Source organism: Pocillopora verrucosa, chromosome 12, assembly GCF_036669915.1.
Source record: "Pocillopora verrucosa isolate sample1 chromosome 12, ASM3666991v2, whole genome shotgun sequence".
Taxonomy (NCBI): Eukaryota; Metazoa; Cnidaria; class Anthozoa; order Scleractinia; family Pocilloporidae; genus Pocillopora; species Pocillopora verrucosa.
The window spans coordinates 348,956-361,165 of NC_089323.1; the positions used below are offsets into that span (position 1 = coordinate 348,956).

General features: G+C 37.5%; 1 protein-coding gene across 2 annotated transcripts in view; it reads right to left on the reverse strand.

Annotated features, from left to right (window-relative positions):
- Positions 1-903: 903 nt before the first annotated feature.
- LOC131777980 (general transcription factor 3C polypeptide 3) overlaps positions 904-12,210 on the reverse strand; it is a 16,236-nt gene continuing 4,929 nt past the window's right edge. Inside the window, exons 7-23 of one of the 2 annotated variants that reach the window (XR_010715815.1) lie at positions 12,193-12,210; positions 11,778-11,836; positions 11,176-11,418; positions 10,654-10,738; positions 10,168-10,229; positions 9,276-9,453; positions 8,738-8,847; positions 8,516-8,645; positions 8,331-8,414; positions 7,632-7,699; positions 6,959-7,319; positions 6,467-6,591; positions 6,287-6,374; positions 5,808-5,899; positions 4,847-5,695; positions 1,541-1,764; positions 904-1,115 (exon numbers count right to left, since the gene is read on the reverse strand). The exon at positions 12,193-12,210 is cut by the window's right edge and continues 70 nt beyond it. Coding sequence is in view for 1 of the 2 variants with exons in the window: in XM_059094351.2 (XP_058950334.1) it covers positions 5,579-5,695; positions 5,808-5,899; positions 6,287-6,374; positions 6,467-6,591; positions 6,959-7,319; positions 7,632-7,699; positions 8,331-8,414; positions 8,516-8,645; positions 8,738-8,847; positions 9,276-9,453; positions 10,168-10,229; positions 10,654-10,738; positions 11,176-11,418; positions 11,778-11,836; positions 12,193-12,210 (1,820 nt within the window). In the remaining variant the exon portion in view is untranslated. Of the gene's footprint in view, positions 1,116-1,540; positions 1,765-4,673; positions 5,696-5,807; positions 5,900-6,286; positions 6,375-6,466; positions 6,592-6,958; positions 7,320-7,631; positions 7,700-8,330; positions 8,415-8,515; positions 8,646-8,737; positions 8,848-9,275; positions 9,454-10,167; positions 10,230-10,653; positions 10,739-11,175; positions 11,419-11,777; positions 11,837-12,192 lie in introns of those variants that run through there. The other variant, XM_059094351.2, reaches the window with a different exon arrangement.

A 12,210-nucleotide genomic window follows, 5' to 3' on the forward strand; every position in this document is an offset into this window, starting at 1 on the left:
AATTAATAATTGATTAATTGGCGGTGTCGGTTCAAGTCTAAAAAGTAATGACAATGAAATTTGTTTTAAGATGTAAAATTAGAGAGTAAACCGAAGTCTTCATTTACCTAACGAACTCCGCTTGAAAGGCACTTTCGACGTTGCGTGTTTATACGTGCGGAAGCGGGCGCGAATTAACTGGCTTTGAATACTAAGCCGGCAAGGTTTGTAAACATGCCACGAAAAACACCCAAGAGAAAACGAAATGGACTATTAGAGTTTTTGAAGGTTTTCACGCTTTCAGATTGTCATTGGCTTAAGGACGTTAATAAAACTCAAACACAGCTTACGCTTGTATGATATATAAAGTTTCGTCTCGGGAAGCGGCCAGGGTACTCAACATGCTCAAGAAGTAGGGAAAAACTCGACTGCTTCACGTGTTTCCTCTACACTTCTTTCGTACTCTAACTCCATAGTTTATTTCAAGCTGAAAATTTCAGCCAAATATAGACGTTTTACTATACTCAAAAATTGCGTAACGATGAGAAGTTAAAAGTTGTAGAATTCTTTCTTTGTGCCAAATGAGAGGAAATTCGTTATTTCACCCCTGTCGGCCTATTCTCGACATTTTCAGAGTAACAGTCCCGAAATTACGCTACATTACAGATGCAAACGGTAGCAGAGAGCGAACTTTCATGAGTTATGCAGATCATAACATTAGCAACTTGAGGCTTAAAGGATGTATAAAACCGTTGCCAACATTTGTAGTTTCGGTGGGTAAGTTTCCAGCGAATTATTTTGTGTTTTCTGGAGTGGTCCGGTTTAAGGGAATTACATTTATTCTATACTTAAATTACACATGGCATCTGATATGGACATGAAATGTTAAAAACTTTATTCGCTCTTTTTATTGCATCTATTTGTATTCCATCTCAAAAATAGTAGGCGTGATCAAGGAGATAAAATCCAGAGACAATTCAAAGACTTCCTCGCATCTACAAGGTCTGTTCGCAGCAGGTAGATCGTAAACAATGTAAGGTTTGGGGTATCACACTATAACTTATTTCGGGAAAATTCCTGAACCATGTATGGAATACTTTATCTGTGGTCGTCAGTTTCCGACTGTTTTACAAACCCTGCAGAAGTAAAACGAGAAAGATATTGTTTGAAAGGAGAGAGAACTAGAAATATTAAGGGTGTTTCATTCTAAAATTCTAGCTGTTGTCATTGTAGAGAAGAGAGTATGACTTTAGTCTTCGAAATTTATCGGACAGCTAGAAGGAGAGCACTGAGAAACATTGCAAATGTTTATATTCATTGTGAATAAGGACTTTGCAGTTTTATATGGGAGAAATGATGACCGAATCAGGAAATGCTTTTGTGATCTCGTTGAAAGCAATAAACTCGAAGAACTCAGCTCCTTGCCTTGGGCGTGGTCTTCTTGATAAATACTCATTTAGGCATGCTCAGAAAAGAAATAGTCAACGAAAATCTGCATAATTTAATTTGTTGTAAACATGAAGTAAAAAACCTTTACTTAAACGATATCAGTTTTACTCACCTCTAATTGTGTTTGGTACATATCCTTTTAAATTGCTATTCGTGTTTATGCGGGCGTCTCTTGGAAATATTTTGTCTTCCTGAGAAACTTTTACGTTCAATGTTCTTCCTTCTCGGATGAAAGCACTTCCTGATTCCCACAAAACTGTAAACGTTGCGAAAAGCAGAGCAAAACAAATGGATACCTTGTACGTGAGCATAGCTTCTCTTTCCCGGATATCAAATCTATGAAGCAAGGAGGTAAACAAATTGCATATTTTTAATAAAAAGTGCTAAGTTTTAAATATGGCCTGATAGAGCACTTTTCGACAAGATGTCGTCAAGCAAAAATCAAAGAAATTCTCAGCAGGCAATAAACCTTAGCTAGCAATTTTTTTTAACCATTTCAGGTCTCCGGGAAATTCACAGCTTTATCTTTTATAAATTACGCGTACAGATACACGTGAATAAGACGAAATGTGAAAGAAATAGACTAGAGTATAATTACATGACCTAAAATGGGTAAACAAAACATACAAGCTAAATAGGTCTATCAAGAAAAAGGTCAACATCACACGACCTGACGCGCGGGAAAACGCTGATAGCCCAGTCGCGATTGGTTTTTAGTTTTGTGTCTGATTGGTTGAGAGCATGGCGCACGTTTCCTGGACCAATCACAGAGGGCGTTGAAGCTAAAACAAAGTAAATTCAGATTGCTTTCAAAATTCAATTTAACGTGGCTCTAAGATTAGACTTTACGAGTCATATAACAAAGCAGATATCTTCAGTTTCTTAACAAGTATTACATATAATCAGTTGAAAATTCAGCTCAAGTAAATTATGTAACAAAGACGATAACTTGTCTTTAGACCTGATGAAGACTTCGTGATACATAAAAGCATTTTCATCTGATGCCTTTTGTGTTAAAGAATGTTAGTCAAATGCAATCAATTTGGGAAAAAAGAAGAAGAAAGTGTTTAACTAAAGTTGTCTGTCCATTGCATCACATCTTCGGAGTAAATCGATGACAAAACTGAACAACAACCGAACAAAGACGATCTTGAATTCAATATCGCTTTGATAACAAAATGAAGAGACCCTCTTCAAATGCTAACAAGTTACATTTTCACAAATATGTTTACGAACCTGAAAATACTAGAAGATACTTTCACGGATCCTACTTGTATCCAAAAGCAGTTGCAACGATCGAATTTATACACGTGACACTTGGTTACAATTAAACGGATGCAAGCAGGGGAGGGATCTTCCGAGCTTAGTAGATCGTTAGGATAAAAAATTCAATATTCTCGTCGGTTTATTCAACAAGTACGCTTCCTTATCGATGCGATCGGAAACAAGACCAAGATAGTTTTAATGAAGTAAATCTAATTAACTTCACCTGCGAAGAACAAATCTTTTCTCGAAGATTAAGATCGTACTACAATAATTGGACAGATTTGGATCAACCGATATCAAAGTGTAATTCAATATATTTCGACAAGGATCAAATGCTAAATTGGAAACCAAAGATAAAAGTTTATGCTTTCGGAAATCTTTGTGCCGGTAAAGCTTTGTATCAAAATGAAGAAAAATTGTTCTTAATGGTCTTAAATTGAGAAGGGATCGATGTATTTATCCGATGTTATCCAATTTATCTCTTGTAAATAGTTTTTGTATCTTTTTTATAGAACATAGCTTATGAGCCTTTTATCATACATAGCTGATTTAATAAAAGCTAAGTTTTTTCGTCTGTCTCACGATGTAGTCACGTGCGGTCTACATCACACGTGACTACATCGTGAGACAAACGAAAAAACTTAGCTTTTATTGTTATTCACCTCAGTGAATAACCACAACCTTTTCTACGAAAATAGCTGAATTAGTTCTTGAATCTCCTTGTTGTATAAACCTTATGCTGTTTTACCTTTTATTTAGGGAAACATCATAAGGTAAACTTCCAGTTTGCCTTTTCAAGATGTTTTATTACTTTTGTTTTTTTTCAAAAATTCTCAAAGGTGGTGATTAAAATATGGACATCTAGAGGTGAACTCTTTTCTTTATTTTTCCTTAGTGACAACACAGTGTTCTGCAGCTCTTTTTCCCGGGATAAAGGAGTTTTACTTTCTGACGTAGTTTTAAAAAGGTATTGTTCGCCGTGAAACCGACTATTACTTGCCCAACTGTTACTCGATCATGTTAAAAGCAACGTGTATTTAATATGCTCCCAAGCGTTTTTGAAAAAGCGAGTCGCAAATGGGAAACTTTTTTACGGGGTGCAAGTCTATTTTTTTGATTGACAATAGGCAGTTCACGGGCAGACAGATTTAAATCAACCAGGTTTGAAATTTACGGATAAGGCAAGACGAGGAAGTAACACAAATTGAGCTGTGATGGAAAATCAATTGTTTATCTTCAGTATGATAAGGCAAATTTCCTCTACGAATAAGATAATGAAATAATTGGTATCATTTAACTAATGAAAATAAATTTGGTTTTTGGAACTATCATTTCTCGAACACTTAACAAAGACCGCTAATATCAGATTGCTTTCTTCTAAAAAATAATAAACGACTGACGGATGTATATTCATTTGTGATTATTTGTAACGAGCAGGGTAAATATGCTGCATCAAGTCAAAGGAAACGCTTGCGCGCCACAGGACATGCCTGGATAATAAACTGATTCAAATCCATCTCGATATTGCTGTCAAAACACTCAAAAGAAATGTCAGGATAGTGAATCTCTTCCGACAACTATACTTTAGTAACTGATTAAGTTCATCCCCTGTTGTGAAATAAGTACATTTTAACAGGATGTCTAGTTATTAAAACATTAATGTGATTTTTCGCAGTAAATACGTGGGTGACCTCTTCTGATTAAAGTTTTGTAATAAAGCGGAAATCAATTTTACGACGGTCATCAAAAACCAAGAGAACAGAAAGGACAAATAAGGCACAACTTCTACGACGATTAAGTTTTCTGTCACATATTCAACTTTATGTTTATGATTCTGCCACTTTCAGAAACCAGTCCGAGTTGAAACAACTCAAGTATGATCCACAGAAGTTTTTAATCCCAATATTTAAACATGGGAGTTAAAGTTGACATTGAAAGTACCACGATCGAGATATATGTTTTACAAAAAGCAGAAACAGTTAAAAACCCATCAGCTATTTATTCAAGACAAGTTTAATTTACACGTGTTCATCAGAATAAGGACGAGAGTTCTGGTACAAAAGCTGAGTAAGTATTTAAAATTCTTGACATCAGCTTATACCTAAAACCGCAATCATCATGTGAACACGTATCTAGGGCGAGTAGGACTTACTGAACTGTCCTAGGTAAAAGTTGCCTCGTCCTCAGTCACCCGCTCGTGCCCAGTTTCTCGCGCTTTGGGCAAACTAAGTCTTTGGCCGACCAAGAGTTTGGAGACGCTTTGTTGAGGAACATTCTTGTGAACTCATGCCCACTCTAGATGCTAAAAGCAAGTTTGTTATAAAAGGAAACAGAGCAGTGTTCTTTCGACCACCTTATGTAGTTATGGATTAAAAGTATCATGAAAACATTAATAAACGGCAAAAAAATTGTACCTTCGTTTGCTTAAAGAGATTTTAAGCGAGAAGAAAATTATGATATAAGCCCCACAAAATTAATTCTAAATAGTCTACTGTAAACGTTTTCTTTATTTTGAACATCGCATTTGTTTATGTACAAATATCTATTTTATAAAATAAATATTTACATATAAATATATGTTTTATGTGTAATAAGTTATTATCGAACGAATACTGGTCCGCACTCGAGGCACGTGACTCACCAGGCAACAGAGCTTGTCTTTGACTCCATCGCATGAAGTCACCAGTCCCAGTCCCAGTCCCAGTCCCAGTCCCAGTCCCAGTCCCAGTCCCACTTAAATTCCTAAGTGGAGAGAGGCATTGTGAGAGTAAAGTGTCTCACCTAAGAACACAACACTATGCCCCCAATCGATCTTGAACCCAGGCCTCTCGACCAGAATTCGGCGTGTTATCAAAACAAGTAGTAAGTTTATCGAAAAGATCCTTCACACCCAACAATGAGTCATCAACAATTCTCTAGCCATAATCTCGTTTCCACTTGCTCGATAAATCAAAGACAAATTAAATGCTGTTTCTCTGTGGAGATCGTGCTTTTCTGAAAACTGAATTAAAGAATGATGAGTGAAAAAACTGAAAATTAAAAAATTGAACAGTTGAAAATTGAAAATTGAAAATTGGAAGTTGAAAACAACCTTTAGCGTTGACTAGCCATACCTTCCCACGGTTACTTCCGTCGCTTTTGGAGGCCTCGTGCAAAGGGAATTCCAAAGCTTTGTTGTAGTAGTGGACAGCGAACTGAAGAAGACCTGCAATAAAATCCACATCATAAACACTAAAAAAAAAAAAAACAACAGGTACATGAATAAACGACTATAATGAGAAGCATCCCCAACCCCTAAGAAAGCCACCTTCCCATGCACCCATCCCCCGTTATTTTCTTTACGTCGCCTTGCCAATGACAGCTTGCAGCTCGCTGCAAAATATACTTCCGTGTTTCACGTCAAACCATCGAATGAGTAATGTTTACGTACTAACAACTTGGCATACCTTGGCCTCGCTTTTGAGCGAATATTCTGCTGATTTTCAACATGTTGTGGAGACAAGAAAGGCTAAGTTAAAGGATTATAAAAGAGTAATATATAGGCCTTCCATTTATGAAGGAAATTCTCAAACTTTAACATCGAGGAACTTACCTAACTGATGAAAAGCACGAGCAATGTTGTAAAACGCCTCTTGACATTCGCCGCGAAGACCGAGATATTGAAAAAGAAAGATAATACCCTATTGACAAAAAAGATAGATCCATTTTTAAAATCTACTACTAAACATTCCATATTTTAACGACTTGGTGTCAAGCCGAAAAAACAGGCTACCTGCACAACACAAAAGTGTCGGTTCCTTGGAAACCGCTGGCAAGCTAAGTGAATGTACTGCAGGCCTAAGCAGAGCGAGATCAAAGGATCCTCTGGGGCTTGGCGGAAAGCTCGAACGTATTCGCCTAAAATTGAAAGAAAATAAAAGAAAAAAAAGATTTAATCAGAAATTTAAGGAGTAAAACAATACATCCTGGTAATCAGGGATTCTACAACTTCAAAATAGAGTGATTTTCAATCGACCACCCAAACTGACCGAGAATAAAGTTTGCTTTCGTATATTGTCTCTGATTGGTTCAAAAATCCTGTGTCTCGTGTCACTTCTCAGCCAATTAGAATCTACACTACCAGTGCCTGATGCTGATCACGTAAATTTTCTCTGATTTGGTGCGCTCTGTCACCCACTATCGCAGTGATTGGCTGTTGCAATAGACTCACAATACTCGCTTAAACCTCTCTAAAATACTTAGCCTGTAACAGAAGGACCCCTACCTACTGCGAATCGGTAACTTCCGCTGACCAGAGCATTGTGACCGCTGAACATAACTAACGGAAACTCATCAGGACTTTTAATCAAGAGCCTCAACACATAGCGCTGATGTCTGCAGTCCCCAGACCTGGCGGTAATTCGAGAAAGTATGTTCCATAAGACTGGATTCTTTTTGTCCCTCGCAATGAGTATTTTTGTTGCGTCAAACGCTACTTTGTACTCTCTGTTGAGGTACAACGCTACAATACTCATGAAGACCAGTTCTGTCTGATAAGAGTCGGAGAAGCGATCAGAGGCCAGCGCACATAATACCATATGTTGTGCCTCAGAGTGCCGCTTCAAGCCACTTAGACTTGAGACGACCTGGAAACAAAGAAAAAAATATTGGACGTCAAATCGACCTTCTTTCCGAAAACCTAATCATCATTAGAGTGATAAGAATAAAAAAAAAATTTAAGCTCGGTAATGAGACAGAGAAAGATTTTTTCCTCCTTCTCGCGAGCGTGAGACAAAGAAAAAATTCTAAGCCCCACGAGTAGTCCAACCTCAGATCATCGGATTCCGCGCGACGTTGCTTTACCACTAAGCCACAGAGACTCTACGATCGCTGAAATCAATCAATCAATTAATTAATCGAATGAGAAAATTTGCCAACAAGTTAACAATGTTCCTTACCTTTTTAAACATCTCCCACCACTCCTCAATTCTCAGCCCAGTGTCTCCTCGACTACAGGCCACGACACCTAAAAAAAAAAAAATAATAATAATAATAAAACTACTTATATAGCGCTTATCCAGTCCTGTTCTAAGCGCTTTACAAAAATATTAAAATATCACAAAACAATCGTAACGATAATAAAAGATGAGAATAAAAATAACAATAACTACTCGAGAAAATACGTTATCTTAATAAATCATCATATTACAGACACGTTTCCTCCATGTTAACAACGATGCGTGACGATTATTACAGGGTCACGTTTCATCCATGTAAACAACGATGCGTGACGATTATCACAGAGTGACGTGTCATCCATGTAAACAACGATGCGTGACGATTATTACAGAGTCACGTTTCCTCCATGTAAGCCACAATGCGCGACGATTGTTACAGAGTCAATTTTTCCTCTTTGTAAACAACGATGCGTGATGATTATCACAGAGTCACGTTTCCTCCATGTAAACAGCTAGGCGTGACGATTATTACAGAGTCACGTTTCCTCCATGTAAACAGCTAAGCGTGACGATTATTACAGAGTCACGTTTCCTTCAAAACAGCGACGCGTGATGGCTCAGACTAGTCGTCATTATAAACTTTTCCATAGAAACGCAAGAATGTCAGGAAAACAGACAACTTAGAGAAGAATATCTTACTTGCGCGGGACCGTGACTCTTCCTGTTCCAATGCTTCCTTTTGCATCAGTTCCCTTCTGAATCTACTTGACTTCAAGGCCATGTCTTCCAAAAACAAAATAACAAATATATCAAAAGCGTCTCTAACTCCTATTTTTGTAAAGACCAAAGAGGAAAAAAACACAAACATGCGATTTTTCACAAACCTGTTAGATCTTTAATGTAATACACATCGATGAAAAACAAACGAAACATCTTTATTCCTGCGTCCAAAAACTCATTCATGCGACTCTGTGAGTGTAACAACGCACACTTGTGGAAGAGCAAACGAAAATCCTGAAAATAATATAGGAAAAAACTTACTGTCGTTCCATCAAAAATCCATCTTTGTGAATTAAGCAGCGTGGCAAGGTCAAGGGTCAACCAACCTGAGGTTGTACTGCAGGCTCCGTTTCAGTCCCTTCGGAGTTCACAGAACTCGTATCCATGGCAACCTCGTCCTCAACAGAATCTCCAATCCCCTCTCCTCTTGGATCAGCTATGAGTTTAAAGAGCGGGAAAAAGAAGCGGGAGAACAGACTTAGATAAAAGGTTAAAGGCTAAAAGGACAGAACAATGATTTCCGACGATAGTGTCCGAATTCGGACGATAGTGTCCGAATTCGGACGATAGTGTCTGACTTAGAACGATAGAGTGCGATTTTGGACAATACGGTCTGATTTTGGAAGATGTGGTCCGAGTTTTGCCTTGTGTCTGCTTTCAGGTAATCGTGTCCGATTTCTAAAAGTAGTGCCTTAATTTGGAGAAGAGTGTCCAGCCAATAGAGTCCAATTTCGGACGATAGTGTCCGCGCACCCTAAGTAGACAAACTTTCCCCCAGTTTTACATGAGCTACATTCAGAAACCACGATGGCGTTGAAATGTAATTAAATAATAAGCTCTTCTCGTCCGCTTTGAGTCATTTACCTGATAGCACATCCAGAGCCTGGTTGGGTCTTCCCAGCTGTTGATGAAGAGAGGCCAAGACAAGACGAGCATCCAGATGATTTGGAGCTAAATTAACAACTCTTGAATAAGCTGAAGCGGCTTCCTCTATTCTGCCCAGTGACGTCAGACATTCTCCCTTTTTCAGCCACACTGCAGCCTAAAATGAATTGAGGAACTGTTGCTGTTGTTTTTCAGCAAAATGAATAAACGGAAGTAAGTTTCTAAAGCAACTTAGAGCTGCGTCGGTGGTTGGGTTGTTTTATAAACTGAGTTGATAAAGCTGACATTTCGGGCTTGGACAAAGGGCTAACGCTCGAAATGTCAGCCTTTAGAAACCTTTTACGGTGGCCAATTTACATAGTCAACTTGGTTGATGAAATTTATATGCTGTTCTTCGGATTAACTTCATTCATAAGCTTCGTAGCACAATTTTTGCCGTGCCATAATTAAAGACACTAAGACCTCTCTTTCTGTTTCCAGAAAGTTCACTAAGATTTGCTAATTACACAAAAAAATTCGAAATCCATGAGACGGGGGGAAAATAGTCTGAAGTGTTGCTTAAACTAAACGTAACGTCCTGAATATGATTCCGTAGAATTAAACAGGAGAACACTGTTTTAAAAATCTCTGAGGGGATTTCACAGTGGAATTTTTAATAGACGAGTCAAGAATTTTAAAGGCGAATCTTCAAATCTCACCTCACCTTGCCTTCCTGCAAAATTTACTCGCGTCATGTAATAATTTTGGGCTTGATCACGCGTCACGTATAAACCCTTTACCAACCTCTAATTATGGGAACTAATGGGAAATTTATACTTTCCGTGAAAGATAAAGTGCGGAAGAATACATGGGCGAGGGAAAAGCTACCTACCAGTGAAAAGTTTTTTGATGCTACCAGCATATCCAGGATGGGTAACGCTTCTTCACAGTCACCTACAACACATTTAGCACACACACAAAAAAAGAGATACATAGGTGATACCCTTACATTTTTAAATTTCTTTTCTGGTGTTCTTGTCCTCATACAAAAATCCTAGCTCAGCAAAAGAAGTTTATTCATTTAAATGTTGTTATAAATAAATTAAAAGAACGTTACATCGTTGTATTGCGAAGTAGCAACTATTCATTGGAGAAAGGACGTTTCGACTGCTATATTGTTAATCTAGGTCGGGCGATGAGGTCGAATGATTATGTATAGTTACATGTGACAATTTTGCTAGGCGTCATTGGTCCACCTTGCTCAAAACTTTCTCAGATGAATTGGCACTCATCAATTCCTTATCCTAGAACCATCTGGACTCTGCCTCGTTTCCCTGAACTCAATTCTTACATAGATAAAATTAAAATATTGTCTCACCATTTTCCGCATAAGCCTCAGCAACATCAATGTAAAGGTCACCTGCTGACTCAACTGTCTCCATGAATAGTGGTACAAGAATCTCCTATTGAACAAACAACAACACAAAATAAAAAATAAAAAAAAAAAAAACGCGGAAAACTCAAGTGTTCAGTTTCGGACTCTTCCATCCGAATTCGGACAAGTTCCAACTGCGCAAGTGTCTGCTTAACACAGGGTGTTAAATTAATTCAGGTTAAGTCACTAATTGAATTGTAATCGATGTTTAAACCCAAGACAGACAAAATGCTACCCAACCTTTTGAATCCAGCTGAATTGGTTAGTTAGGATAACAGTTAATAACTAGAATTAAAGTTTTTAAAGTTTCAAAAAAATGTGATCCTATATTGCAATCATGTAAAGAAGAAACTCCAACCTTGTTTCCAGGATCCTCTCTTTTTTCCTCAAGAGGAAAGAAGAGAGAACCCTGGGAACAAGGTTGATGAAACCTGTCATTTCTTGTTTTAGCACCATATGCCATACCTTAATTGCATGTAACTGCCTCAAGTGAATAAGACATATGGCGAACTTGACACAAAGATCAATGGGAAGGTCTTCAGGTATAATATAGTTGATTTTTTTGTGACCACTCTCTTTCTCAGGAGATCTTGAAATGTCTCCCTCCTGAGCTTCATCATTCATAAGTTGTGAAAATGTCGTCAGAGGTGACTCTCCTGTGTCAAGTGACATGACTTCTTGTTTGACATCACAATACTTTGAAATCATCTGTAATAAATAGCAAAAATTTCAACTTACACTGAGTGTACTTCAAGTGACTGAAGTAACATAAGCAGCCTAGCCCTAAGTCTCACTCTCAGAGAATAACATTTGCTTCATAAATAATTATCTCCCTTATTTACTGAGTTTGAGGTCTGTACTGTGACTTATGCACCGTTTCATTTCCCCTTCAATTTTACACTCCCAAAGCAGGAAGTGCACAGGCCATGAATCAACAAGGAAAAAAAAAAAAAATCTAGGACTTATTGTACAGAAGATGAAATGAGTAGAATATTTATCACATTTCTATTGTATTTGTGTTGAGTTTGAAAATGATTTTCAGTCTTGTAAGCAAGAGCCATATTTACCTCAAAAGCAAGCTTATAATCTTTTGACGTCATGTGAAGGTCGGCCAACATGTTAATTGCTAAAAACAAGAGTATTCAAGTAAAAAAGAGTACAATGTAACAATTTTAAACAGAAGTTTCCATTGTGGCGAATTAAGCAAAGTGCCTAAATCAAATACAAGACAATTGACGAAGAAATTCCAAGTGGTAGTAAAATAAAACTTGTCTTAAAACCTTAAGACATGCAGTTCATGATCAGTATTAGGAACCCAACATTGTTTACTGTTATACATTTTGTACACCACCATAAAAGAAAAAAAAAACAAATGAAAAAACAATTGAGAATATTTACAATGCATCGTAAATTGAAGGGAAGGGTACCGGTAGTAGGTTCTTAAATCTGCCACAGTTATGAACAAGAAAACAAACAATTTACCTTGGTTATTTGCATGAT